Below are 11,223 nucleotides of genomic sequence, written 5' to 3'. Positions count from 1 at the left end.
AAGTGAATAGATTTAAAAATAAGGTCAAACGAGAGTTTTGACTTTCTTTTTTGGGTAAAAAAGATAATAGAAATATATGATGGTTACGTTCGATATTATTCGCAGTGAAGTGCATCAGGAATTTTCAAAAGAGACGCCAAACTAAAGGAACGGTCTTCCGATTGATCCAAACCGACCATCTGCTCCGAATCTCCTAATTGAGAATTACCGGACGGAGCTTCATTTCATTTGTGCCTGAAGAATAGTGGTAGAGTGGAAAATCCTAACGCACGAACAGAGGAGCCAGATTTGGAAGGAATTCGCGGAATCACAATTCGTTCTGCAGGCTCGTGCACTGTCTAACAATTACGGTAAGTTAATCTCCCTTTAAAATGTCATCTATTATGCACTTCTTCCTCAACGATTTTCACGAGTTAGATCGCCGAAAAAAGAAGGTAAATCCAAATGTTTACACATTGAGAATATTTTTCTTTGTATTATATGATGTCTTCGTTGAATTCCTGATTCTTGATTACTAATGCTAATTGAGTTTTTCTTTTTCCCCCTTGAAATCTGTCGCAATCATCTCGTAGGCTGTGAATAATAATCTCTAACGGGATAAGGTGAGGAACATGCAACAGAGGTTCAAGCTTCAGCAACAGCAAGCCCTCATGCAGCAAGGCTTGCTTCAGCAACATCAGATGTATCACCCTGGGATGCTAGCCGCTACTATGTCCCAGGTTCACTCCTTTATGCCTTTAGCAACAGCCAACGTTGATTTATTTGGTTTTCTAGAGTCGCTTGTCCGTATCTTATCTTTGCCAAGGCATGAGATTTTATATGAAAGACCTTCCAAATGGACCGTTGCTTTTCTGAGATGTTATTATTTTTCAAAGTAATGCATCGAATATTAAATCTGTTCGCTTGACATTAGGAAGTTTTCTCCGGGGGCCAATAGCATTGCACATTTTCATTAGGGGAAACAACAAAAGAAAAGAAAAGGAGGCAATATTGCCTGTTTAAAGTGCTTCACCCAGCATTCTTGTGATTTATCCAATAACTTAACCGTCTTGCAATATTCTACATTATATATATATATATATATATATGTATGTATATATCTATTTTTATAAATTCGAACAAGTTGTTTCATTCATGAACCTTAAATATTGTGGCTTTACAATGCACTGGACGCGTACTAGTTAAACAAAAATAATCTATTGAATATTAAAATGATAATTGCTGCGTTGTTAACTGCCATTTTCATTGTGTTATGAGGTCATTGTTAGAATTTAGTTGACAGTTTCAATATTGTTGTTGCCTTTATTCTTGTAATATCCTTAAAAGCTTATGAAGTTGTTCAAGGTATAAGTAAAATATATTTTCAAGAACAAATTTATTTTTTATTTTAACATTTAGGTGATTATTTCTCTTAAATTTATTATTTAAAATGGCATAACGTGGTTAAGGAATAATATAACAAACTTGCATTGATGTTGAATTGAACAAGACTCTTCAAACCATGGCAGAGTGAAGTTGATCTTGGGCCAGATGGAAGGCGCTAAACTGTATTCACTTACCTTTTTGAAGACTTTGCAAACCTCCTGAACTTAAAACCGGGAAATTAAAATGAAATATAGCAGCTTGAATGGAGGATGTGCCAAGAAAATTTTTTTTCTTTTATTTTTTTATTCTATTTAATGTCTCTTCAGAGTTGCTGGGATCTTCTCTCTTTCCCTTGTTAATTCTTCTGTTTTGACAATCTTGCAGATTGAGCCTATTCCAAGTGGAAATTTGCCTCCGGGCTTTGACACCTCTACATGCTGCAGTGTGTGAGTGTTATACAGTATTTTCCTCCATTCACCTCGTTTATTTTCAATTGCTATGCTTTGTAGTTTGATTTCTGGTCATAGAAGGCATAAATTTAATTTCTAATAAAGTGTTTTCTGTAGATGATAGGCAAATTTGATTCTACTAAAGTTTAATATGATTTAAAATAATAGGTGTACCAGAAAATAAATTGTCTAATCTTATTAACTTGGCGCTTCATTAATCTGAAGCATGTGCTTTCAGTTATGTAGGAAATATTCATGTAAATGTTACTGAAAAACTTCTTGCTGAAGTCTTTCAAAGTGCTGGTCCTCTGGCTGGGTGCAAGCTCATAAGGAAAGAAAAGGTTTGTTTCAATTTGCAACTCAATATTTCCTGTACATGACCATTAAAATTTGTTGTTCGTGATTTTTGAGCCTCTTTTAATTAGTATTTATTTTAATAGCTAAAAGATAACATATTTGTGGTAATTGTCTCATATTTCTTTTATCATAGGAGCTAGTTGATGAGAGTAGGATTATTGTGTTCCCAAAAGGTTGTTCACTCAGTTTTTTCCGGAGAAATTTTCTTGGAATTTCTTGGGTAGATTTCAAGGAGTTCTAACAGTGGCACAGTGCATACTTATAAGTGTAAAAAATGTCTAGTGAAGCTGTCCTTCAATATAAGAGAATTATTGATTTCACGTTCTCTCTTTGTCGGAATCTTTTCATGATGTGATGAATGAGGCTATAGTACCTTTTTTCTCGTCCTAAGTTGTGACCACCTTTCTATTATGATTTTTACCAAACTTGGCAGTGTAAGATGGACCTCTCTAACCTGGAATTGTGTAAGCTGAAAGCTTAGAGCTTGAGAGAGAAAATGCAGCATTTGAGAAGGTCATAGATTTCTTTAGAATTTACATTTGTTACATGTCTATTTGCTGTCATAATTCCTGAAGTGGGGAGCAGTATAAAAATTCCCTTGACTGGCTCTTGGTGTAGCGTTTCCATATAATTTATATTTCTTTGACCTTTTTGTGTTCCTTGTTTTTGTTTGTCATCTATGCCCTCTTCTTCTGATTTCCACTGATTTGTTTGCTTGTTTTTCTATCATGACATCATCATTTCAGTCCTCGTATGGTTTTGTGGATTACCATGATAGAGCATCTGCAGCTCTTGCAATAATGACATTGCATGGACGCCAACTGTAAGAATTATATTTGTATTTTAGTTTTTCTGGGCATTTTTGAATGAGGAGGCATTGTATGTGGCTGTTTAAGGGGTAGAGACATTGGGATTTTCACTCTTTTTTTTTTTTTTTGGGAAACATAGATATTACTGTGATGGTTTTTGGAAACATAGATATTACTGTGATGATTTTACAGGATAATGTCTCATTCTTTCAATCTTGAGAAACTTGAAACCGAGTTTTTTTTTTTCCTTTTCTTTTTCTTGTATTATGAAGTCATAGTGACATGGCGTTAATATATATATATATATATATATATTTTTATACCACTTGCAGATATGGTCAGGCACTTAAGGTGAATTGGGCATATGCCAATACCCATAGGGAGGATACTTCAGGTTACTTTTGGGCATGCCTTTTTGTTGTTATTATTATTGTTATAATTTTCATTGTATTTTTACAATTTGTTTCTTGGGGGATTTCTTGTTTTGAATTTTTATAGTCCCTTTAATTTGTTCAAAATATCAGGGCACTTCAATATATTTGTTGGTGATTTGAGTCCAGAGGTTACTGATGCAACTTTATTTGCATGCTTCTCAGTCTATCCTAGTTGTTCGTGAGTTCCTCATTTCTTTTTTTATTATTCTTTATCAGTTTTTTTAGTCACTACATTTTGTATTCTTTCATTGTCACTAGTCATTTTTCGGTAGCTAGTTGAATAAGGACAGCTGATTTGGGTAGTGTGACCATTGCGGCTTTACTTGGTCTTGCCCAATATTTAGGTTTTTTGGTACTTAGTTTTTATTTCCCGTCTTTATTAAATGCAGTGATGCAAAGGTTATGTGGGATCTCAAAACTGGTCGGTCAAAAGGATATGGTTTTGTTTCTTTTCGTGATCAGCAGGTATTGCTTGTTCTGTTGTAATGGAATTTGAAATGTGCAGGAAAAAAATGAACTGATTTACCTGAAAAGAAGGGATTTATTTTCTGTAACGACTGTTACTACTTACAAGTGCTCTGTCAAAATTTTTTGGCCTGTTTATGTTGCTAGGTATGACTAAATCTTATCTTGTTAAAAGGATGTTTAAAAAAAAAATTCTGTTTCTAGTTCAATTCAAGCAGAGGGTTCTACTCTTGTTAAGAACACAAAATCTCGTTAAACTAAGCCAAATGTTAGTCCTTGAGCTGTTAGTTAGGTGCTTGTTCATTGTATTGATGTGTTTCCCATGCAATTGATATGCAGGATGCGCAAAATGCCATCAACGATATGACTGGTTAGGCAATTAACTATTTGTTGTCTTGTCTCTTTCTTATTATTATTACATTTTAAATCTTGTTGCAATCAAGTCGTGATGTTTAATGCCTCCTATAGGTAAGTGGCTGGGAAATAGGCAAATACGATGCAACTGGGGAACCAAGGGTGCTGGTATAAGTACCAGTGAGGAGAAGAACAATGACACTCAAAATGCTGTTGTGCTTACAAATGGGTCTTCAGGTATCATGGATTATTTTAATATGTTGAGCCATTATGCAACTCCATTGCTATATAAATGTTGGTTATACTGTAGATTTTTTGAATCTCTGGATTTAGGTTATCTCATTAGCTTGAATTTGCAGTACATGCCATGTAATTCGCAATGTATAGGGAGCATGCCTATGTGCAAGCATGTGAATTCAAGCAGTTCAATTTTTGTTAAGTCATGCTATCTACCATTCTATACCTCTTCAAGTTAATGCCATTATAGCCTTGGTGACTTATCCAATTGCTTGTTTTTTTGGTTAGACAATCAATTCTTGGGGTCCTGAAAGCATTGTTGCGCTTGGTTAGCTCTTAGGGTACCTGGTATAGCAGTTTTGATTTAACTGAAAAATTCAACATTGTTCGATATCCATATCAATAGAGCACTATGGCAATGAACAATTCATGTAGCCGACCAACCTAATGGGATAAGACTTGTTATTGTTTAATTTCCATGTCCTATGCATTAGCTGTTATTTCTTCATGAAGCCATATCTTTATCTCTGTATAGAAAAATTTAAAATTTTTGGTGACTGGAATTCTATTAGGCATTTGAACTTGGTTGAACTCTTTAAACTTTATATTCTGTATGCTTGTATGAAGAGATATTTGAGTAAACTGATTAGGAAGTTTAGGACTTGTTGATAGATAAACTATTCATTTTGTTTTGCTCCATGGTTCAACAGATGGAGGTCAGGAATATAATAATGAAGATGCTCCTGAAAACAGTCCTGCCTATACCACTGTTTATGTTGGCAACCTTCCCCATGATGTAAGTTAAAAGAACTGGGGTGAAACGTTATGGTTATCTTAAACACATAATACATTATTATATAACTCTGATGTGAGTGTCTCATTCCCTAGCAGAGAAATTATTTTAGTTAACAAGACTGGCTTGGCTTTTTATAGTCCTTAACCATAGTGTGGATATAGGTTATATGCTTTTGACCGTTTTAAAGCCTGTTTGACTTTTTTTTTTGGCCAAAGCCTTTTTGACTTATGAACAGTTTTTTTGTCCTGGTTTGTAATTTATTACATTTTTGTCTATCACCTGAACTGCGAATCCCTTGATTTGTATGTATTTTGGCCTTGATCTAATTAAATGAGCATCCCAGGCTATCTCTGAAGTCGATATATTATTTTGGAGCACTACTTGCTGTTTAGGTGATGCTTTGTGCTTCATTAATTCTACATTAATACTCTTGCTTCTACTTCGATTTAATGTCTTATCTGTTTTTACCTGGATGGTGAATAGTATTGTCGTTTCTTTCAAATTATGTGTTCTTTGGTTTTCAGATTTGATTAGTAACTTGTCACATTCCTACAAATGTTGTCTGTGGTCATAGGTAACACAAAATGAACTCCACTATCAGTTCCATGCATTGGGGGCTGGAGTTATTGAGGAGGTCCGAGTTCAAAGGGATAAAGGTTTTGGATTTGTAAGATACAACACTCATGAAGAATCAGAGTTGGCCATTCAGATGGCTAATGGAAGAATACTTCGTGGAAAAACAATGAAGGTGAAAAGTCTTGTGCTTTTTGCTTGTACGGTCAACGAACTTTTCCCTTTCATGGTTGGCAATGATTCTGGAATATAAAAGGCCTGCACTTCTTGGTATTGGTTGGGATGCAAGTTTGCTTCTGTCCTGCAATTTTGCTTGTCTTGCAGATAGCTGGTTATTTTTTTGACGTTTAATCAAAAGATACATGTGGGAGTTCGAGCTAACATGCTTGAGCCCACACCTAGCCCTACCCTCACGCGGCGCCAAAAAGGGGCTATATGGCGTGAAGGCCATGCTTTGACGACTTACTTGTCAGTGTCATGTTGTAGACTAATGAACCCAAGTTTCTTAGTGCTGGAAATCTAAAATGCTTGTGCTCAATCGAAAATTAACGATAAGATGCACTGCTAATGCCTTGAGACACAAAATGACAGTTGGGATAATATATGTGAGTGGGAATAAGGCGTATCCCTGATTGATGTATGCTTTCTTTTCTTTTTTTCTCGTTTTTTTTTTTTTTGGCAGTGTTCATGGGGTAACAAGCCAACACCTCCCGGAACAGCTTCGAACCCACTACCTCCTCCTGCACAACCATATCAAATCCTTCCCACAGCAGGGATGAACCAAGGCTATTCTCCTACTGAGTTATTGGCTTACCAGCGCCAACTGGCCTTGAGTCAGGCTGCTGTATCTGGCCTTTCAGGTCAAGCTCTCGTGCATATGACTGGTCAACATGGCCTAGCTGCATCCTCCATTGGCTTAAGCTCTGGGGGGTCCCAAGCCATGTACGACGCATATTCTGGTAATTCTTCAAGGCAGCACCTTATGTACTATCGTTGATTTCTGGGGGCATTGATCCATCCCATGCGTCGAGCTTCCTAGTTCCACCTTCCGTTATTAATCTCGAAAATCGGCCTTTTGATTGAGTCACCACATAAATTTATTTTTATGGTGTTGTATATGTAGTATTTTTTTCATTGTTCGTCTGATGACCCAAAAAGGGACCTTGCATGGGTTTGCTAGACGCTGCTCCGCTGGGTTTTCTTTTTGGGTTTTAGTTTCTTATTAATTAATGGTTTTGTATATGATGATTTTGGACTTTTCATGTCATTAATTCCATGATTTTTGTTCTATTGTGGAAAGGCGAAATCCCGGACTCTGATGTAGTTCCGACTTTATTTTCTTAAAATTCTTTTTTTTATTATCATTTTTAAAGTAATTGGTTTCTTAAATAGATTAATTAATATATGCTTAATTCTTATTTCCTAGTATAAATTATAAATATGACAATATTTCTTTAAATTTGGTATAGCTGTAAATTTGTTTCACTGTATTATCTTTTAATCTGTTGGAAGAAGATAATTATTAAGATTGAAAATGACATAATTAAAACTAGATTGGTTTTCCACGTGATGCAAGGAAAATAACGCGGTACGGGAAAAATAGCAACTTAATTTTGCTTAAAAAAATGTACTCCCTCCATTTTAAATTTTTTAAATTATAAGATATTTTAGATAAAATTTTATATATTAATAGAGTTCATTAAATATACTTTACAGCCTTACTTTTACAAGATAAAAATATAAATTTTTAAAAATTTTTTACATTTAATACCTCATTGATAGAAGAATATTAAAAAAAGAGAATATATGGTAAGAGTAATGAAAAAGTTTTTTTAATAGAATTTTATTTTTATCAAAGTGTCTTATATTTTGGGACGCTGAATCTTTTTTAAAAGTGTTATATAATTTGAGGTGGAGAGAGTATTTTTTAACATTTAAATCACATTGAGATGAGATATGTGTATTGACTATTGAGGGACTGCAAATAGAGTTGCAAGTGTCCCATAAAATATGTGAAAAGATAATGAAAAAAATATTGAAAGAATAAGAAAAAGTTACGCATAATCTCATTATATTTCATATTGAATATGGATGCTTGTGAAGTTGCTAATGCTTAATGCCAGTGTCCTTCGTTCATGTTTAATAAATTAAAAAATTTATGTATAGGTTTTATGAAAATAACTTATTTAAAACTAAATTTAAGAAAATTATATTAAAGCTTCACATAAAAAAATTAATTATTATAAGATCTATTGATAATTAAACTTAATATTATTGACAACATAATTAATTATTAATGATATTTAGTTTAATTATCAATGATCGTTTAGTAATTAATTTTTTTATGTGAGATTTAACTATAATTCTTTTAATAAATTTTATAAAATTTAAAAATTATAACCAAATATTATGGGATCTGAATATAATTTAAATTTTAAGGGAAAAGATCTTTATGTCCTGCGTGCTTCCTAAAACAAAAGTTCCTCCAAAAAAATTACCTCTGCGTACGACTCAAGCCTGCCATCGTGAGCACCCCAATTCCTTTTTTGAGTTGGAAACCTAGAGGCTTTTTCTATGCCAGCTCCCCTGGGCTTTCATTACCGTCGTCCTCATCGCTTTCCCTCTTTATCGACATCAAACTACCGAACTTCTCTCAACATGTTCCCTTCGTCCATCACTCTGTTGAAGGCTTTTGCATGCCAACGCAGTGTTGTCTTCGTCCATCGTTGCCTTCTCACCAATGCAGCGTTGCCGTCGTATCACTTGCCATCGTTGCCTTCTCACCAGTGCAGTTTGCCGTCGTCGTTGCAGTCTTTGACTCCATTGTCATTGTATTTGCTTCGTTACCTTAGAGGTTTTGTGGTGCCCCTTTCTCTTGCTTTTTATTTATTATTATTATTATTTTTTTTTTTATATGTGTTTGGTACAATTGTGATCACACTGGGAGTTTGGTTACGTATTAGCTAATTTTTGGTTTTTGTTTTGAAATTTTGAGCTGTATAGTTTACGTGCCTAGTTGATGTGTTCTGAACTGCACTCTAGTTTGTTCGTCTTGTTGCTATGGTTTCAAAGTTAGCAGTGCGTGAATTTGTTGGCAAATGAAATTCTCTGATCCACTCATGGTTCAAGAATGCCTTGCATTAATATTTCTGGTGCAGTGGATCCCATCTATCTGTTTTGAGCACGGCTTAATAAAAACTAGTAAAAAATTCTTATGATCATGCACGTTGCCTTCAAACTGCTATTACAGAGTTATGTATAATGTCTCGTGATTGTGACTTTCTCAATTCTCACTCATCTTAATTTCATTCTCATTTGGTGTTTGTGAGAGTTATAACCACAACTAAGTAGAAGAACAAGAACAAAACTATACTATAATATATTTTCCTTCGTTACTGGTTGAATCCTAACTAAGCTCCTAACAAATTTGTCTTTTAGTGCTGGTTTCTTATGCATCTAACGAGAAGAAAAGATAAAAATGAAACAAAAAACAATGCCTTAATCAACAAAGATTAGTCTAGTATTGGCAAGCATGCAACTCATGTCTCACAAGGCTATTGATTCAAATCCCACCTTAGATATGAGTATCTTATTAATAGGTATGTTAGCACGTTTGTATAAACATTTTCCATCCATTTACTCCGTACACAGTTGTAAAAAACTGAAATTTCAGTCCTAAATTAGGAACTTCGAGTTGTAAATTTCAGCAAACTGGTATGCATTATCATCCATACTGATAGACATGCTGGTTCCATTTACATGACCCTCGACATCATTACTTACTGATGCTATTGAATCAGCCTCAGATAACTTCAAAGCTCTCAACAACTCTGCCTCTTCTTCAAGATCCCCTTTTCTAAGCATTTGTTGATCAGAAACAAAATGAGGAGAATCATCAAAGGACCTGGTTTTTGAGAGACTTGGAGAAGGAACACCGAGAATGTGGGTTCGACTCAAACATTGTGGACAAGGGAGAATATGAGGATTAATAATTTTTATCAAGCTTTCATCCTTAATAGAAAACATTGCACTAGGTTAGTTCCGTTGATATCATTATATGTATACAGTATTGTAGATCTAGCTGTAAATGACTTACAATTAAGTTGAAAGTTTTGGAAATGAAGTTGTGAATTAACTCGAATTCATATATATTGTGTAAAATTCATTATTTACAACTGGGCTAACAAGTTAATGCGATGATTGTTATTTGATTATTCATGATCTTTTGTCGTCATAAATAATTGGTCACTTTGGATTTACGAATGAGAATTTTTAATTTGCATATGAAAGTTCATTATTTATAATTGGATTGACAGGTTCAATTAAGATGATTATTGTGATGCCAAGTTCATGACGTTTTATGATTATTAATAAGTAATCATTTTGAATTTAATCCATTTATGAATGAGAATTATTGATTTACTTCTGGAAATTCATTATTTACAATCATAGCAGCAATTTAATAGGATGATTGTTATGGATTATTCCTCCCAAAATTTTTAGACTTTTTAACAATTCATTGCATACATTTTCAATTGTAAAATAAGAAATTTGACTTGTAAAAAAAAATTTATATTTGTAAATTATGAAATTGCAATTATAAATGGTAAATAAACAAATGAGAGTTCTTTGAAAATATGAAGGCTATAATTTATAAATGTAATTAACATATTTACTATTAGAATTTACACATTTTATCATGTTTACAACATATCATTTACTAGTTTCAATTTACAAATTTATTTTGTTACTTCACAATTTACACGTAAAAATTCTTAATTCACAAGACATATTTCATATTTTATGAATAATAGATAAAAATTAAGTTTATTCTTTATTTACAATTATAACTTCACAATTTATAAGTAAAATTTCTTAATTTATAAATTATATTTTATGTTTTATAAATAATAAATCAAAGTCATATTTACTTTTAACTTGTAACTGTAACTTTACAATTTATAAATAAAAATTTCTAATTCACAAATCATAATTCATGTTTCTATAAATAATAGATTAAAGTTATTTTCATAAGTAAATCAAGAATTCTCATATAAAAATTCAAGATGATCAATTTTTAATGATAAAAAAAGGTCATTGTCATCATAACATTCACTCAATTTAAATTTGCTACATGTAAATAATGACTTTGTATATGTAACTCATGAATTTTCATTTGTAAATCTAAGATGACCACTTGTGAATGACTAACAAAATCACACACATCAAAACATTCATCTAATATAAACTAGTCACACCAGTCATAAATAATGAATTTTCATATGTAAATAATAAATTGGGACTCGCTAGCACTCCACCTGCAATGAAATGACTTACATAAACCTTGGGAAATCCTAATGTAAGAGTACCCAAAGTAGTTCAAA

General features: G+C 33.1%; 1 protein-coding gene and 1 long non-coding RNA gene across 4 annotated transcripts; both read left to right on the top strand.

Moving 5' to 3' along the window:
- The first annotated feature begins 100 nt into the window (after positions 1-100).
- Positions 101-7,129, top strand: LOC129297732 (oligouridylate-binding protein 1-like). 3 transcript variants are annotated; one of them, XM_054936100.1, is made up of 13 exons: positions 101-350; positions 573-719; positions 1,750-1,811; positions 2,053-2,155; positions 2,918-2,994; positions 3,313-3,374; positions 3,505-3,592; positions 3,804-3,879; positions 4,219-4,249; positions 4,348-4,470; positions 5,181-5,266; positions 5,610-5,658; positions 5,841-5,999. In XM_054936100.1, the coding sequence occupies exons 2-13, from the start codon at positions 612-614 to the stop codon at positions 5,852-5,854; spliced, it is 879 nt and encodes a 292-aa protein (XP_054792075.1). In that variant the 5' UTR covers positions 101-350; positions 573-611; the 3' UTR covers positions 5,855-5,999. The 3 variants fall into 3 exon arrangements, with proteins under 3 accessions (XP_054792075.1, XP_054792073.1, XP_054792065.1); XM_054936098.1 differs by lacking the exon at positions 5,610-5,658 and adding an exon at positions 6,522-7,129 and having other exon boundaries at positions 103-434; positions 5,841-6,014; XM_054936090.1 differs by lacking the exon at positions 5,610-5,658 and adding an exon at positions 6,522-7,129 and having other exon boundaries at positions 104-350; positions 5,841-6,014.
- A 1,204-nt stretch (positions 7,130-8,333) lies between these two features.
- Positions 8,334-9,980, top strand: LOC129304173 (uncharacterized). The gene is made up of 2 exons (XR_008591617.1): positions 8,334-8,693; positions 9,640-9,980. It is a non-coding gene; the product is annotated as an uncharacterized LOC129304173 (long non-coding RNA).
- The last annotated feature ends 1,243 nt before the right edge of the window (positions 9,981-11,223 follow it).

This window comes from Prosopis cineraria, unplaced genomic scaffold (genome assembly GCF_029017545.1).
Source record: "Prosopis cineraria cultivar Desert tree isolate PC_DT_omini unplaced genomic scaffold, ASM2901754v1 PC2, whole genome shotgun sequence".
NCBI classification, from domain to species: Eukaryota; Viridiplantae; Streptophyta; class Magnoliopsida; order Fabales; family Fabaceae; genus Prosopis; species Prosopis cineraria.
Note: the sequence above shows the minus strand (reverse complement) of the source record. Positions and strands in the feature narration are given on the sequence as shown.